The sequence below is a fragment of the Montipora capricornis genome, chromosome 8 (genome assembly GCF_036669925.1).
Source record: "Montipora capricornis isolate CH-2021 chromosome 8, ASM3666992v2, whole genome shotgun sequence".
Taxonomy (NCBI): domain Eukaryota; kingdom Metazoa; phylum Cnidaria; class Anthozoa; order Scleractinia; family Acroporidae; genus Montipora; species Montipora capricornis.
This window is the reverse complement of record NC_090890.1, coordinates 30,711,728-30,726,790: the sequence shown is the minus strand read 5'-3', so window position 1 is coordinate 30,726,790 and position 15,063 is coordinate 30,711,728. Positions and strand designations below refer to the sequence as shown.

The following is a 15,063-nucleotide window of genomic DNA, read 5'->3' as shown; positions in this document are numbered from 1 at the left end:
TCCCCACTTAAACTGCCCTCTGCAAGACAGAGAATTCTTACGCATGCGCAGCCGGAGCGCAACCCGGAAAAAAAACAAAATTGAAAAAAGGTGTGAAGTCCAAAACCCGGAATATATTTGAACAAAGTAAAAAATGGCCGACAAAAGCCGTGTTGAACCGGAATAGGCCAGTTTCGAATTTTAACGGTTGGACTGGATCTAGCTTGAAATGGAGGCTAATGCAGGCAAATTAATTTGCATTTGAAAAAGATTTGCCCGCATTAGCCTTCATTCCATGCTAGATCCAGTCCAGCCGTGAGAATTAGAAAATGGTCTATTGACCGAGGCAGAAATCAATATGAAACTGAGTTGTTGATCCTGGAGTTTTTGATAAAACAATTATTATACTCGGGCTTAATGGATATAAAATGATTATAACCAACTCGGCGACTTATCTATCAAAAATTTGGTTTTATCAACGGAGTTGATAATGTATCCGAGCGAGCGATTCGCCTGGCTGACGAAGGGCTAACACTCGAAACGTCAGCTTTTAGAATCTCTGTACGGTGGTCAATTTACATTATCAACTCCGTTAACAAAACCAAATTTTTGTATACTACTTCCCCACCGATGCAGGACCACAGTTTCTTTAGAAACTACGTACCCCCTTCATTCATGTGTTATCTATATCACTTCATCCAGCGCGTCCGCGTAGAATGATCGTGTAAGTGAGGCTAGTCTTACTTCTCGACCCAAGCTCCTAGCCCCGAACCGCGCAGAATGAAAACATCATTCCTGACTCAGCTGGAAATAAGTCGAGTACACCGTTTCAAAAATCAAAGTTTTAACAGATAATATGGACATATTTTCTAAAAGAAAACCCTCCGAGGATGAAATTCTGGGCTGCTGGGAGGTAAGCTTGTTCATGAATCAATGAAAATATAAAGTTTAGCGGCTGTTAACAAACATGAGGCAGAGTCAAAATTTCCTTTTCTGAAATATAATTTATCTTCCAGATTGTGTCATGCAAATTGTCAGATGAAAATTATCCCTGGGTCGAAGGGTAAGGATAAAGAATTGTCTTAGTTTCAAGCTGCTAACTATTTTCCAGCCCAAAGTGCTTTCGGTTCCTCATTTCAAGTTGTTTATCTGATGAGCTATTCACGGAATCATGCATGCATGATTTGCCCACAGGCGCCCCAAGCTCAGTGTGAGCATGGCCGACAAAAATATAAGGATTTGTATGGGAATCCCGATAAAAAGCTTAAGAAGATAATTATATGAAAAAAATCTCAATTAAAAAGCCTAACCTTATTGCCAACGTGGGAACAGTAACTTCCTTCCTGTGTGGTTATTTTCCAGATCCGACGCGATTTGAGCCATTTCTCAATTTCGTGGTTGTCAACAGTATACTAAAATCCCAAGGCTGGAAACTAAATTCTCAGGTGCCACCAATTTGAGTCAAAGATTCCTAGATAAAATGTTCCCACGGTCACAATTCCACATCACATTCAATTGACAAAGATTGAACTTTCATCTCAACCCACCATCAATGCAATAGCAGTCCTGCGAGCGACTTCAGGCGGTAATATTGCAAGAAAACAACTTTTTAAACGTACGCTTCCACACCACATAGGCCACGGTTTCGACTGTTGATAACGAACTGAGCCTTACCAGGGTGGCAGACGGTAGTTTTGTCAACCACAAATTTCTTTATTCCCCTGGGTCCTTTATTTCCTCTGAGAAATACATGACAATCACTCAGTCGTCCAATCACAGTCAATTGATTGTGATGTGGAATTGTGACTGTGGGAACATTTTATCTAGGAATATTTGACTCAAATTGGTGGCACCTGAGAATTTAGTTTCCAGCCTTGGGATTTTATTATACCGTTGACAACCACGAAATTGAGAAATTACTTAAATCGCATCGGATCTGGAAAATAACCACACAGGAAGGAGGTTACCCATGTTGGCAATAAGGTTAGGCTTTTTAATTGAGAATTTTTTCATATAATTTTTATCGGGATACATTGCTTTGTATTTTAAAACTTTTTACAAATATTGTTGATTAATTATCTTCCAAAAATGCGTGGCTACCCCCAATTTTCTTTTTGGATTTCAATAACACTTGTTAAGATCTGCTTTTCCCGCATAGTCAGTAAACCACACAAAAATACCTTTGAATTAGTAGGCACCGTCCTTAATTACTACCCAACCTACATGTAGCATTCTTGAAAGCAGCCAGCTGGTAGCGAAAGTCAAGACTGTTATTTTGTCTTAAGTAGCTGGATGTCTACTGTTCTCTTGCTCAGGCGATATTACATATGTACATTTTCCTTATAAATTAAGGGGATGCAGGGCTGGAGCAGCTGCAGGGTTCTTGCTAAATTTTTTCACAGGAGGTAAAAAACCAAAAATAAGAGGTAACTTTGTTACCTGCACCTGCACGGGCTAGCGAGCTCAAGTCTTAACTTGACGTTCGTATCGATCGCTGTCGCGTGCCAGCGCCTGCTCAATTTATTTAATACTCAGCAAAAAGAAAGAAGGTTATGCTATTTCATTGATTTTCACTCGCCACCGCTTTTCTGACGCTTTGGTTGAAAACTAAACTCCGAAAGACCTTTCTGTCGTTTTCCACGCATGGATGCCATGTTGTAAACGTTTGATAATGGTTATGGGGGTTTCCCCTGGCCGCGGGAGGAATGGGAAGGAAACATGGCGGACATCGTTTCGAGGGATGAGTTGGCAAAATCAAGCTGGATTGCTTTAACAAATAGTATATTTTTGAAGCGATAACATGTGCCAGATATCTTCACAGGATTGGTTGGAGGGGGAAAGCAATATTTTCACAAAAACGCAATGTAATTTCACCTTTGAACAGACGAACATTCGTTGCCGGGATAATTTCAGTAAATATCTCAGCGAAACAGCCGGTAACATTTACTTGAACAGCCGGTAAAAATAACCGGTTACCGGCTCTTAACAAGAACCCTGACTGTTGTGAGAGCACTCGCCTCCCACCAATGTGGCCCCGGGCTCGATTCCCAAACTCCGTGTCATATGGTTCTCAGGGTACTCTGGTTTTCTCCTCTCCTCAAAAACCAACATTTGATTTGCATTTATTTGTTGATTTCAGTTTACAGTGTCCCAAATTAGTGCTTCAGTGCTTGAAGAGTAGACACTGAAATAAAAAGTTCCTTTCTTCTTCCTTGAACAGTCCTGCTACTTTTCAAACTGACGGCTGTCTATTGTGAGAACTTCTGACAACCCTGCCTTTTCCCTTTTTTCAGATTTTCATGTGACCCCCCCCCCCCCCCCCTCCTAACTTATAGAAACAAGTCATGGGATGAATTTAGCATTAGCTTTGATTAGCTTTGCTGAATGGCAACTGTCATGAAATTAACAAAGCACAATAATAACAAATTATTATAATTGATAATTTTTATTTGCAAAAAGTGATTGAAAAGTCTTTCAAAACGTCTTTATTTTTAGAGTGAAATTTCAGTTGGATGAAGCTGGGGACCTGATATGGATGATGCCAGCAGCATTTGAACTAGAAGCAGACCTCCCCTTTTTCTCTTGTGAAACTTTTCTGGTTTGTATTAATTTTGATTGATTGGTTGGCTGATTGATGGATTAAACGATTGACTGATTTACTAATCAGTATTATTTTGGTTGAATGATTGAATGAAAGATTCATTGATCAGTATTTTTGATGTATTGTCTGACTGACCGAGTGACTATGTAGTTGTATGATTGATAGACTCCCTGAGTGACTGGCCGATTGACCAATAATAATTGTTATTGTTTATAGACAGCTTGCATGTTCGGCTGACAGATTTAATTTAATTAGCAGTGTTTTGAATGATTTGTTGATGGACTTTCATCTAGATTAGTTTAAATGATTTTTTTTTGTTGCAGTTTGATAGCTTTGAAGGAGAATTGATTTGTGATGGTAACCATGTAGACAGGATTGTATTAAAGGTGAATTAATTCTGTTCTTATGTTAATATGCAATTACAAGGTTCCCCTTTTATTCGTCAAACCAGTTATGGATGTTCATGACATCCAAGATGCTCAAATGGTAGAAACACTGCAATAACTGCAGTACATGTACTTAGAACTGTTGAACAACATGAAAGAAATACAGGAAAAGGAAAGATGGACACAAATGGACAAGATTGAAACGAATTGTATTTGGGTAATTTTGAAAAAAGTCAGACTGATGTGGTTCAAGTTTATGGAAAATCGCCTGGATAAAGGTCATAGAATAATGATCACACTTAACCATATGGTTTGGTCACGGAATGTGGACTTTGGTCTTTGGACTACAGAATTGAACTGGTTATTGACCACGATATTACAGTAACATAAAAAATGGCTGAAATAATCGGCTAAAATTCCTTTTTAGAAAGTGTAGGCTACTTGTAGCCTCTTGTTAAGTACTGATTTTCCTTAAACACCCTTAAGTAAGGTGACCATGATTGTTCTCCAGAAGCTCTGGCGACCGGCTACTGATCAGGGAAAATGTATATGTATTTTTTGGCCTAGCTTGGCAAGGAAAGCAATTTTTGCCAGCTACTTGAAATTTCTCAGTCTAATGGGTGACATAGCCCCTTTAAGTAGTACTTGGTCAAATATATTTTATGTAATAATCACTTTTGTTGATTTATTTTTCAGTGTTGGCTTGAATCAGACCAGTTAATGTTGTATTATGACAAACATTTGAAGCTAAAGTGTGGAAAGGTATAATAATCATTAATTATCCATCACTTAGTGGAGGTTGGGTACCTGGGATATCTGGTGGCTACCACTTTTAGCAGCCAGCCTGTAGAGAGAATAATGTCCTCATGAATGAATGCATAAAATCGAAAGGGTCACTGGAGTGACCAAAGAAAAAGCAAAAATTCCAAAACAAGCTTGCTAGCATGGACTTTGCTGGAGGACAGAACTCGATCGATCCTCACGCTGCCAGGACAAACACCTACAAATCAACCACTTTGTAAGGGAGGAAGAATTGTAGCTTTCGTTTAATGAGATGCTTTAAAATTCATTCAGTCGTGATTACATGCGAAGAGTGTGATCAGACTTCAAGGTATCTGAAACGGTCAACCATTGGTCAATACCAGTTCAATGGTATCTTTACCTTTCTGAAATCTAACACCTGATCTATTTAGCAAGGTGTTCAGATCTGTTGGATTTTGGAACCAAGGACCATTCCTTAAATTCCTACATAGATTGGCTTGGCTGTTTTTTCAGATAGCCCTTTTTGACTAAGGCTCATACCCATTGCAAAGACTTGTATGCAATAGTTCAGTTTATTTATATTTTTAATCAAAACAGATACAAAAAGGTACAGTCTGTCTCCGCCCACAAATAGCAAAGGCTAATCGCGGTGGGCGGAGCTACACGCATTCCGTGGTTAAACCGATCAACTAATTATATTAACAAATAAAATAAGTAACAAAGGACAACAACTTAAAACCATTAACAATAACCAATAATTATCGGTACAGTCACGATACAAGCTACAACAAAATTAGACTAAAAGAATGGAAACAAAATGACAAGTCTAGTGAAGCTATTCAACGTATACATGAATTATGTAAAAATTTATGCAGAAGAATGGGTGTTTCAACATAACTATCCTCAGCCTCCATTATTGAGAGTAGCAAACCAATTTGTACATGCTTTTTAAAAGCACTTTTAGGGAGTTGTTGAAAATTGTCGAAAATTAAATTGCTCCAAATCTGGCAAAATATCTTTGATTTAGGCTCAGACTCGAAAATTTAATATAAAAGTTACCTGAAGAGGAGCTCCTGGTCTTGTGCGTATGTATTTTATTAACTTTAGTAAAGAGATCACTGATATTAGACGGAACCTGTATTGTGAGTTGTTTAAATGATCATAGTTAATAGTTGTTTATGTCATTTGGTCCATAAAGAAATACATGACCTTGAAGCATGTAACGTGCAATTCTTTTCCTTGAAACAAAGCTGGGGAATTAGACACTAATTTTATGCCCAAATATGGACAAAAGTAAGATCGAGGCTGCACATGCAGGAAACAGCACGAGCTACATTACAACCAAATAAGGAAATTTTTAAACTAAAAAACCCCAGCTCAGAGTGAACCAGAGTTAAACACTCCAAGTTCACAAGCTTCTGGTCCATAACAAAGAGGCTGAAATTCTATCCTTTTCAACTTTAAACTACCCATCTCTAGGTACATGTACAGACTGGTTGAAAGAAACTTTCCTTCTGTGTATTAACTTAGCAACCAAGAGTCAAGTGTGAGCAGGAAAATCTCAAACTGAGGCCTTTCTGTATTCACCAAAGGATAGCTAGGTCCAGACAGCAAGGCTGTGGTTTGAGATTTTCCCTTAAAGACTGAACTTCAAGCCTAATATGAAGTTTTTTATTATAATAAATATACTATTAATAATAATAATAATAATAATAATAATAATAATAATAATAATAATACATATTTATATAGTGCAACCTAGACCTTGATGCGCTTTACAATGTTTCAAATAGATATAAAAATGAAATGATATAATTAATAAATTGAAACAGTAAAAAATAATAATTTAAAATATGCATATTCGCCAATGTAAATATTAAATGTGTGGTGTTGTCTTTATGGTTGATTCAGTTGAAAGGGATCTCTTTCATCTGGTTATTGGTTCATTCATCATTTGAAACTGCAATAATGTGCATTCTGTCAAAAAAGTATATTTACTGATGACGAATGAATTTGGTTGACATTTTCAAATATCAATTACTAAACAAAATGGCAGTGAATACAGAGAAGTGCCAATTTGGCACAATATTTACATTGTAGAATCACCGTAAGTTTTGGTTTTAATTAAATGAATAATTTGTTAAATCAGCCTGTGGGCCTGTGTTGCAATTAGCCAACCAGAGTGCTTGTTATATCAGGAGCAAGCACTAGTCATGTAATAATACCTTTATTAAAGTTAACATCCAGCACTCTTTACTAGGTGAATCAAGAAGAACCTGAAGCACTGCTGCACCATCCCTACACTTTACTTCCTGCATTAGATGAGGATTTCTTCACTGACATCACGTTTGTTTCCAACAGTGGGAAAAAGGTATTTGAAAATTAAAAATGAAATGCACAGACTTAGATCAACTGAAATGTATCCATAATCAAGGATATTCAACCATTGGTGGCTCAGTTGGTTGAGCACTGGGCTGCCATGCGGGATAACTATTTTAATTCAAAATTTCTGTAAAAATCTAATGATAGGTTTGCCAGAAATTTGGTAAAACAGCCAAGAGCTGTTGGTCTCAAATTTCTTAGCTAATTCACATGCGCAGCATTTTGCTGGGTTTCTCTGAAAGATTTTCACTTCTAAAATGTAATGAAAAGAAATTTACACCGCATTTGTCATTAGACCATCGTGAAGAGGAGAAAAAGGTTTTCGCCATACTTGCCATGTTTGCTTTGTTTTTCAAAATCCCCGTCCGCATTCAGTGAATACCACTGACTGAGGAAAAACTGTATTCAGCCACCTTAAGGTCCCTCTTTATATATTTATTTCTTCATTACACTTTACAACCTTTTTTCTTTCAGTTCTTAGCTCATAAGACAATCTTAAGTTGTTTCTTTTCTGACATCTTCACTTGGGACAAGATTCCACCTTTCCTAACAGACCTTTCTTCTGATGTCCTATATGGGCTTCTGCATTATTGTTATACCTGTTCATTGCCAGCTGATATCTCGGAAGACACAGCAAATGAGCTACTGAGAATTTCACAATTGTACAGTAATAGGATTGGCAATTTAGGAGAGTTGTGTACAGAGCTTCTTGATGCAACAGCTGTAAAAAATAGTAAGTATGACGTTTATAGTTTGGCCAGGTTCTGTGAAAATTTTAGGGATTTTTAAAGGTCTACAAAGGCAGCCTCAATAAAGTGAGTTTTTCCGCTGGCTGAGGAATGAATAAAGCAGAAAATGTTTTTCTTTTCATGTCTTCAGGTCACATGGTTTGTTGGTGGGTCAATTTGTTTTTTGAAATCTGCCATTGCCTGACCAGCCCCTCCCCTCCCCTCCCCTAGGATGTTTATCATATTTCAGTCAGTTTGTTAAATAGTGTTCCTGTATTTTTAAATAAGGCCTGTTATGGTGTATTTGTTACGTTTTGGTTGGGTTGATAAAGATCACTCTGCTTGTCCGGCTTGCTTGGCTCCCATGCAGTTATGTGTGAGGAGATGGTTTTTTTTTCCACATTATCCAAGTTCATTCATCTTTCACAGAATATCAAACTACCGATATCCAAGGATTGATTGGGAGGAACTGTGTCTTAAAAGCTAGGGAAGAATACTGAAATTCCTAGATAAGCACTCACATTTTCTATAGAGTTCTATCTTTGGTCATTTTATGGTGCAGATTTTCAAAGAACATTAGAATGAAAGTGCACCAAACATCTAAATTCATGTGCAGAGAGAGACAATGTTTTGCTCATTTAATGCTATTGGCTGGTGAAGAGAATAGCAGGTGCAATAATTTGAAAGAATGAGAGAACAATTTTTGAGCAAAACTAATGATGTTGACGATGATGATGATGTTGTCATTGTTGTTGTTGTTGTCAATATGTTACTTATAGGATCAATAGTCTTGTAGTCTTTTCCCATTGGAGACCCACTGTTAAGTGTTTTAGTCTGTGAAAAACCCTCTTGGGCGTCCAACAAAATAATGAAGTTTTCACACAGGACAATCCTTTATTTACAGGGATAAAGAGCTTGATGAGTGAAATGTACAGTATTCTAGAGAATATCTTGCAAATGTCAGAATCTCTTGCCGCTGCTCTACCTTTTAACAGAAGTAATTCTAAAATTGTTGATGTGACAAAGATGGCTCTGAGACAACTCGCAATTGGTAAATATACAATGAGATAGACTTTCCATGCCCGCAGATCCAGGCCGGTTTCTCATGCCTGACTGTTAACTGCCAGTTTCTCAGCCTTTTAAAAACCTATTAACTGTAAATTAACATTAAAATGTGGCAAAAATAGTCCACTGCGCACCGGTGGCTCAATTGGTTGAGCACCGGGCTGTCACGCGGGAGGTCGTGAGTTCAACTCCGGCCGGACCAACACTCAAAGTCTTTAAATAACTGAGGAGAAAGTGCTACCTTTGTAATTACATCTGCAAATGGTTAGACTCTCTAGTCTTCTCGGATAAGGACGATAAGCCGAAGGTCCTGTCTCACAACCCTTCAATGTTCATAATCCTGTGGGACGTAAAAGAACCCGCACACTTGTCGTCAAGAGTAGGGCATGTAGTTCCCGGTGTTGTGGTCTGGTCTTTCTGGTCTGGATAGGGTAGGGTGGAGCACCTCGCATAGGACCTCGAGTCCTGTTCGTGCTCCTTCCCTCTGGGAAGGTTTGCCCAGTAGAAGAGACAAACCAGATGTCTCGTAAATCAAATCCATCATGCAAGCGTCAATACTCGTGTTAAGTTGTTGACATCAACTCATAGTCTAATGCCCAGCTAGCATGTTCCAATCTTCTTTGAAAGTGTTTGAATATCAATGGTAAGATCTTTAGAACACCTTTGCAATGTTTGGAAGATGTCAAAAGAATAAATTAAATTATAGTTAAATGGAAAGAAAAATTTCGCTCATTACATTTGACTTGAAAAATGTTTGAAGGAATTATTACATGTATTAATAACAGATAATAAAATTATCACAAAAAAATCCAATTTTAAGTAATATTAATAATTATTATTGATGTTGTGATAATGGATTTCTTTGATGTTTCAGGAATTTTGAAGTTTGCTTTAATCTGTGATATTTTTACCAAGCACAAGTCTGATTTGTCGAGAGATGAGCGACAAGAAATAATTCAAAGTTGTAGAAAAAGGTATCAAGCCATTAATCTTGATGTTTTAAACTGAGCCCATTGAAGCAACTGCAACTGGAATAGCATAAATTATCATACTTTGTACCTTGATAAATGGAAGCAAAAGTGCAAATCAAGCAAAATTATACACGACAGACAACATGCAAACCTCAATACATTGTACCTATCACAACCTTGTGCTACTAACTACAACTTGAAAAATGACATTTTCTTTTGTTGTGTTCAGGTTGCCATATTTTGTGGAGCTTCTAGGGAAATTCTTGAGTATTGTTCAAACTGCATTGTCTGGACTCAGTAATTCTGAAAAGGAGGAAATTGCTTTATACCTTAAACCAGAGGTTTGTGATTGGCCATTTTACAGTTGTGTGCACGATTACCTGGCCTTAAGTTGAAGGTCATGGGGCTGGTGATGCAAACTTCACTGCTTTTTATCCTTTTAAACTGCCCAGCTGGCTAGATTTCTCTCTGATGAATCTACATGTGGCCCAAACATCTTTGGTCAAAAGAACTGGTTATGATTTTCAGGGAAAGATAAATATTTCACACATTTTTAAACTTGTATTTTGTCAGATATGCCTAGAAATGCACCAAATTAGATACACACGGATTTCAATAATAAAGACTGTCCCCATGTTCTTCTTCCCAACTTCAACATCACTCGTGTCTTGGAATACAGAGCTGCATTTACCCAAAGCTAAAAATAAAACGCTAACCTTTACCCTTAACTTATTGTTGAAAATAGGTAGCAAATGCTTAGACTTAAAGGGACACCGTGTTTTGATGTCAAAAGTTGGGCGTGCAGCTAATGAGGACATATGTGCACTACTTGCCTAAAATGTCCCTCGGAATTTCCTGTGCATAAATTAACAAAATAACAGTTATAATAACTAGTACCTATCGATGGTATTTAAGGACGGTGCCTGCTATTGTTATTGCGCACGCGTTCTGCGCATCTTGAGATACTCAGGTTTCCTATCAGTGATGCTTACTAATACAGGGATAATTTTGCGCAGTTTAAAACTAGCCGGAGAAAGGAGATCTTAGTAAGTACTCTTGGTATCCAAAAAGAAAACTGGGGGTAGCCATGCATTTTTGAGAGATAATAAATATCAATTTGAGAAAGAGTACCGCCATACATTGCTTTGTATTTTAAAGCATTTTGCAAATATTATTCGTGAATTATCTTTGGAAAATGCGTGGTTACCCCCAATTTTCTTTTTGGATTTCAGTAACACTTGTTAAGATCTACATTTCCTGCATTATTATAAACCGAGGCAAAAATATCTTTGAATTAGTAGGCACCGCCCTTAAGATGTAAGTTTTATGATTTATAAAAGGTTAGCTTTCCCTTGGCAGAAAATCAGAACCCAAAACATATAAACCGACGCAGACCATTTCTAACAGAGCCCCTTGAGGCGAGGGCTTAATGCAATCAGACGAATGTCTTCATTTTATGTTCCACAGAGCATACTAAGTTTGTATTTTAAACCTTTTAATTTTGTGTAGATCGAAAAGGTTTGGTCAATATCCACAAATCTTGGAAGCGATGCTCATACGGCCTTGGAAACTGTAACACAGAGAGCAGACAAGAATCACAAGAAGAAAACACATCTGGCAAAAATGTCTACATCTTTAAGCAGGACACTACGAAACGTGAGTACAAAGATTAAAGATGATTAAATCCTCTCAGTCAAAAGGGGGTAGACTTTCATATACCGAACTGAATGGCACAAGACAAAATGAATCATTGTTATTCCGATTTGAAATTTCTTTGCAAACAAATTTCTAGTTTCTAAAGAAACTGTGGTGCTGCGTCGGTGGTAGAGTGAAACAGGAAAATTTTGTTTTTGTTTTTTCGTTTTACGGACATTAATTATTCAGTATATGAAAGACGGTGCCTTGGTAAGCTATCGTTACATGTAGGTAGCCACACAAAGTTGTACAATAAGCTTGGTTCACCACTAACATAGTTTTTTTAAATTCTACTTAATTCAAAATGCCGTTTCAAAGGAAAACAAGTTTATTATAAACTTATGAAAAAATTTTTTGTTGCTTTAATAACATGAAGAGTGTAATATAGGTTTTGCAAGTACGATTTCCTAGTCTTAACCTTACCAATTTATGGCTCTGGTAGTCTTTTTCTTCCTGGCTTGTTTACCGCAAATCTTGAGGCACAGTGCTCTACATTAAACTAAAATCGTTAATTCCGAGGAAATTCCGATTTAACGATAGTCGTAAATTCAAATACGAGATGATTGATAATCGGGAGATCCTAGGTTTGACTCCTGTCTAGGGATATTCGGATTTTTTTAGTATCCCTCGGTCGTCATCGCAAAATACATCTCCTCATTCAATTTACGGGGTAAATGAGTTATCATCTCCTTCAGTGCATTGTCAGATTAAGAACCTCCTTTTGCATCCCTAAAAAAAGAACTAGAACTGTCCAAGTCGGAATCCTTGCAGGCTTAGCTACATAATTCCGGAATTTTTTGGGGAATTTTAGACATCAAAAAGAATTTTAGAAATTCTTGGGAATTTTTGAAAAAAAATTGACAATTTCGAGAAATTTAGAGCAATTTGAACTTTCACCTGACATGTTGGAAACTTTTCACAGGAAAAAACGTTGACAAAAATTAAATGTTTTTTGTATTCCAACCTACCAGGATAGGGGTCAGTCCGTTCGTATCCATTCCTTATCAGTGGTTATTCACCAAAAGGGGTCCTACAGTGCATCTAAGCAGCGGTTTCTCACCGTAGTGATCTTTGCTTGATAGCAAATATGGCAGACTTTGCACTATAAGAAACGAAATTTGTAAGAATTTTCGGGAATTTTGGAGAGTTTTTGGAGAATATTAGACATTTCTAAAAGAATCTTAGAGCTTTTTTTGGGAAATTCCGCAAAGAATTTTAGGCAATTTTTCGGGAATTATGCAGCTAAGCCTAAATCCTTGTTTATATTTTAAGGCTGTGCATTTACGGGAAGTGTTAACGCTGAAGAGGTTTCATCAAAAATTTTCGTCATCACTGATGTTTTTGTCGCAGAAAAAGTGAGTATTTTTCATCAGCTGCGAGTTTTTCATTATATATATTTTTCATTATAACATAAATTCAATAGCGCGAGCGTTCTTTATATTCTTATTGAGCACGCTAATGACGTCAGCAAACTAACAGCTCGTTGATATTGTTATAAAACAATTAGTTCACGCGTCAGCTGTGCGTATGTCGAGATATTGAACACTTGGAAAGTTTGGAAAGCACTCAAGAGGCTAGAGTTGCACTCGGCTGCGCCTCGTGCAACTCTTACGCCTCTTTCGTGCTCTCCAATCTTCCCGTATGCTCAATATCTCGACATACGCACGCTGACGCATGAACTAATTGTTAATTAAAATTTTATTATTATTATTATTATTATTATTATTATTTATTTTTTTTTTTATTATTTTTTTTTTAATAAATAAACTTTAACGTAATACATTTTACACATTACAGAAATTTAAGTTTAGACATATATTAATATAATTAACAATTATTTGCCGAAGGCGGGGTGGATATCGGTGAGTAAAAACCGAGACAAAGTCGAGGCTTTTATTGTTTTAGTATAATTACATGGGTGATTATTGGACAAATATGTATTTTCTTTAAAGCAATGAGTTTCTTCGTCTGTCACCTCGACAAAATGGCTTGCTGCTATTTTTAAGAAACCGCTTAGGTGATTATTGCGTAATAATCACCTCGAGTGTAACCAATCAGCGCAGAGAATTTTCAATAATCACCTATGTAATTATTCTAACGAGAGTTTGTTTGATATACTGGCATGGTTGTCTTACGAAAATTGGGTAAAGTGAGCCGTATAAGCGTTGAAATTAGAAGAACATAATATAAAGGAAAGATGTAGAAGAAAATCCATATGTGATAAAAACAGAGGCGAAATACAATAATGAATGAAGGGGGTAGTTTCTAAAGAAACTGTGGTGCTGCGTCGGTGGGGAAGTAGTATACAAAAATTTGGTTTTATCAACGGAGTGATAATGTAAATTGGCCACCGTACAGAGATTCTAAAAGCTGACGTTTCGAGCGTTAGCCCTTCGTCAGAGCGAATCGAGGAATTGTGGGGTATGTGTAATTTTTTATAGTAGAATAGGGGCTACGCTATTGGTGGTAACATGGCAACGTGAAAAATAGGAATGTATTAGTTGAATGAAAAGCGTTTGTAAATACCCCAGGTGCCCCACACATTGTATTTTTGTCAATTTTAGGGTGGATTTTAGTTCTTTGTCAGAAAAGCAAAAACTAAGGTGTGTCATAAAGAGCATGGACAAAATATTACTGGAGGTAAGTCTTATCTTGTTACGTGATTGGAAAGTATTGTTATTGCGGGCGTGAGATATAGTTAGCTCGGAGTAACGTTCCTAAGTGTCGAGATTTCCGTGCGCATGCGCTCTCAATTTCAATCATTTTTGTTCTGAAATTCAAATTATGTCCATCCTCTACGGATTTATCATGAAGTCACAAAGTTGTCTTGATGGCTTGATTGGTAGAGCCCTTTTTCGATTCCCGTTCAATACTGATTTTTTTCTGGCTTTCATCTCGCTGCTGCTAGAGCGAGTTTCAATCGAGTGTCGTAAAACCAAAACCAAAGTAATTACGTTGGCCAATCAAAAAGGACGGAGACAATCCAGTAAACCAATCAAAACTCGAAGTAAATACATGTAGCCGACACAAAGCGCGGGAAAATGTGCACGTGCGAGCCACGATCGCTTTTGGTTTCACTTCTGATTGGTTAAAAAAGTGGCGCGAGAACTTTGAACCAATTACTGAGTGAAGTAATGCAAAACCAAAGTAATTCGCTAATTACTTTCGACACTCAATCGAAAACCGCTCTAAAGTAGTGTAAAGTGTGAGATGTGGTGTTTCGGGTGAAGTATACACCTTGTTCCAAAATGGCCGCCATTTCAATATTCTTTTGTTTTTATTCAAATTAGCCCTTGATGCCTCGTTCTTAAGCTTAAAATTCCAAAGAATATTTTATCTTGAACGAGGCAACAAGGGCCAATTTGTATGCGCATAAATCAGCGGCCATTTTGGAATAAGGTGTATGAATCTGAGTTGTTTGACTCAAAGCTGCGACTGCTTGGTCCCCGAAGATAACTTTCCTTTTTTCGGAGGAAAACTGGTTTTATCACACA

At 37.2% G+C, this 15,063-nt stretch overlaps 1 protein-coding gene across 2 annotated transcripts in view; it reads left to right on the top strand.

Moving 5' to 3' along the window:
* The first annotated feature begins 752 nt into the window (after positions 1 to 752).
* The window catches only part of LOC138059817 (uncharacterized), a 23,840-nt gene continuing 9,529 nt past the window's right edge, over positions 753 to 15,063 (top strand). Inside the window, exons 1-13 of one of the 2 annotated variants that reach the window (XM_068905446.1) lie at positions 753 to 892; positions 996 to 1,042; positions 3,475 to 3,577; positions 3,904 to 3,966; positions 4,663 to 4,728; positions 6,989 to 7,099; positions 7,585 to 7,843; positions 8,743 to 8,889; positions 9,778 to 9,877; positions 10,104 to 10,215; positions 11,384 to 11,530; positions 12,842 to 12,924; positions 14,134 to 14,209. In XM_068905446.1, coding sequence (XP_068761547.1) covers positions 836 to 892; positions 996 to 1,042; positions 3,475 to 3,577; positions 3,904 to 3,966; positions 4,663 to 4,728; positions 6,989 to 7,099; positions 7,585 to 7,843; positions 8,743 to 8,889; positions 9,778 to 9,877; positions 10,104 to 10,215; positions 11,384 to 11,530; positions 12,842 to 12,924; positions 14,134 to 14,209 — 1,371 coding nt within the window. In that variant the 5' untranslated portion in view covers positions 753 to 835. The remainder of the gene's footprint in view (positions 893 to 995; positions 1,043 to 3,474; positions 3,578 to 3,903; positions 3,967 to 4,662; positions 4,729 to 6,988; positions 7,100 to 7,584; positions 7,844 to 8,742; positions 8,890 to 9,777; positions 9,878 to 10,103; positions 10,216 to 11,383; positions 11,531 to 12,841; positions 12,925 to 14,133; positions 14,210 to 15,063) is intronic. The other variant, XM_068905447.1, reaches the window with a different exon arrangement.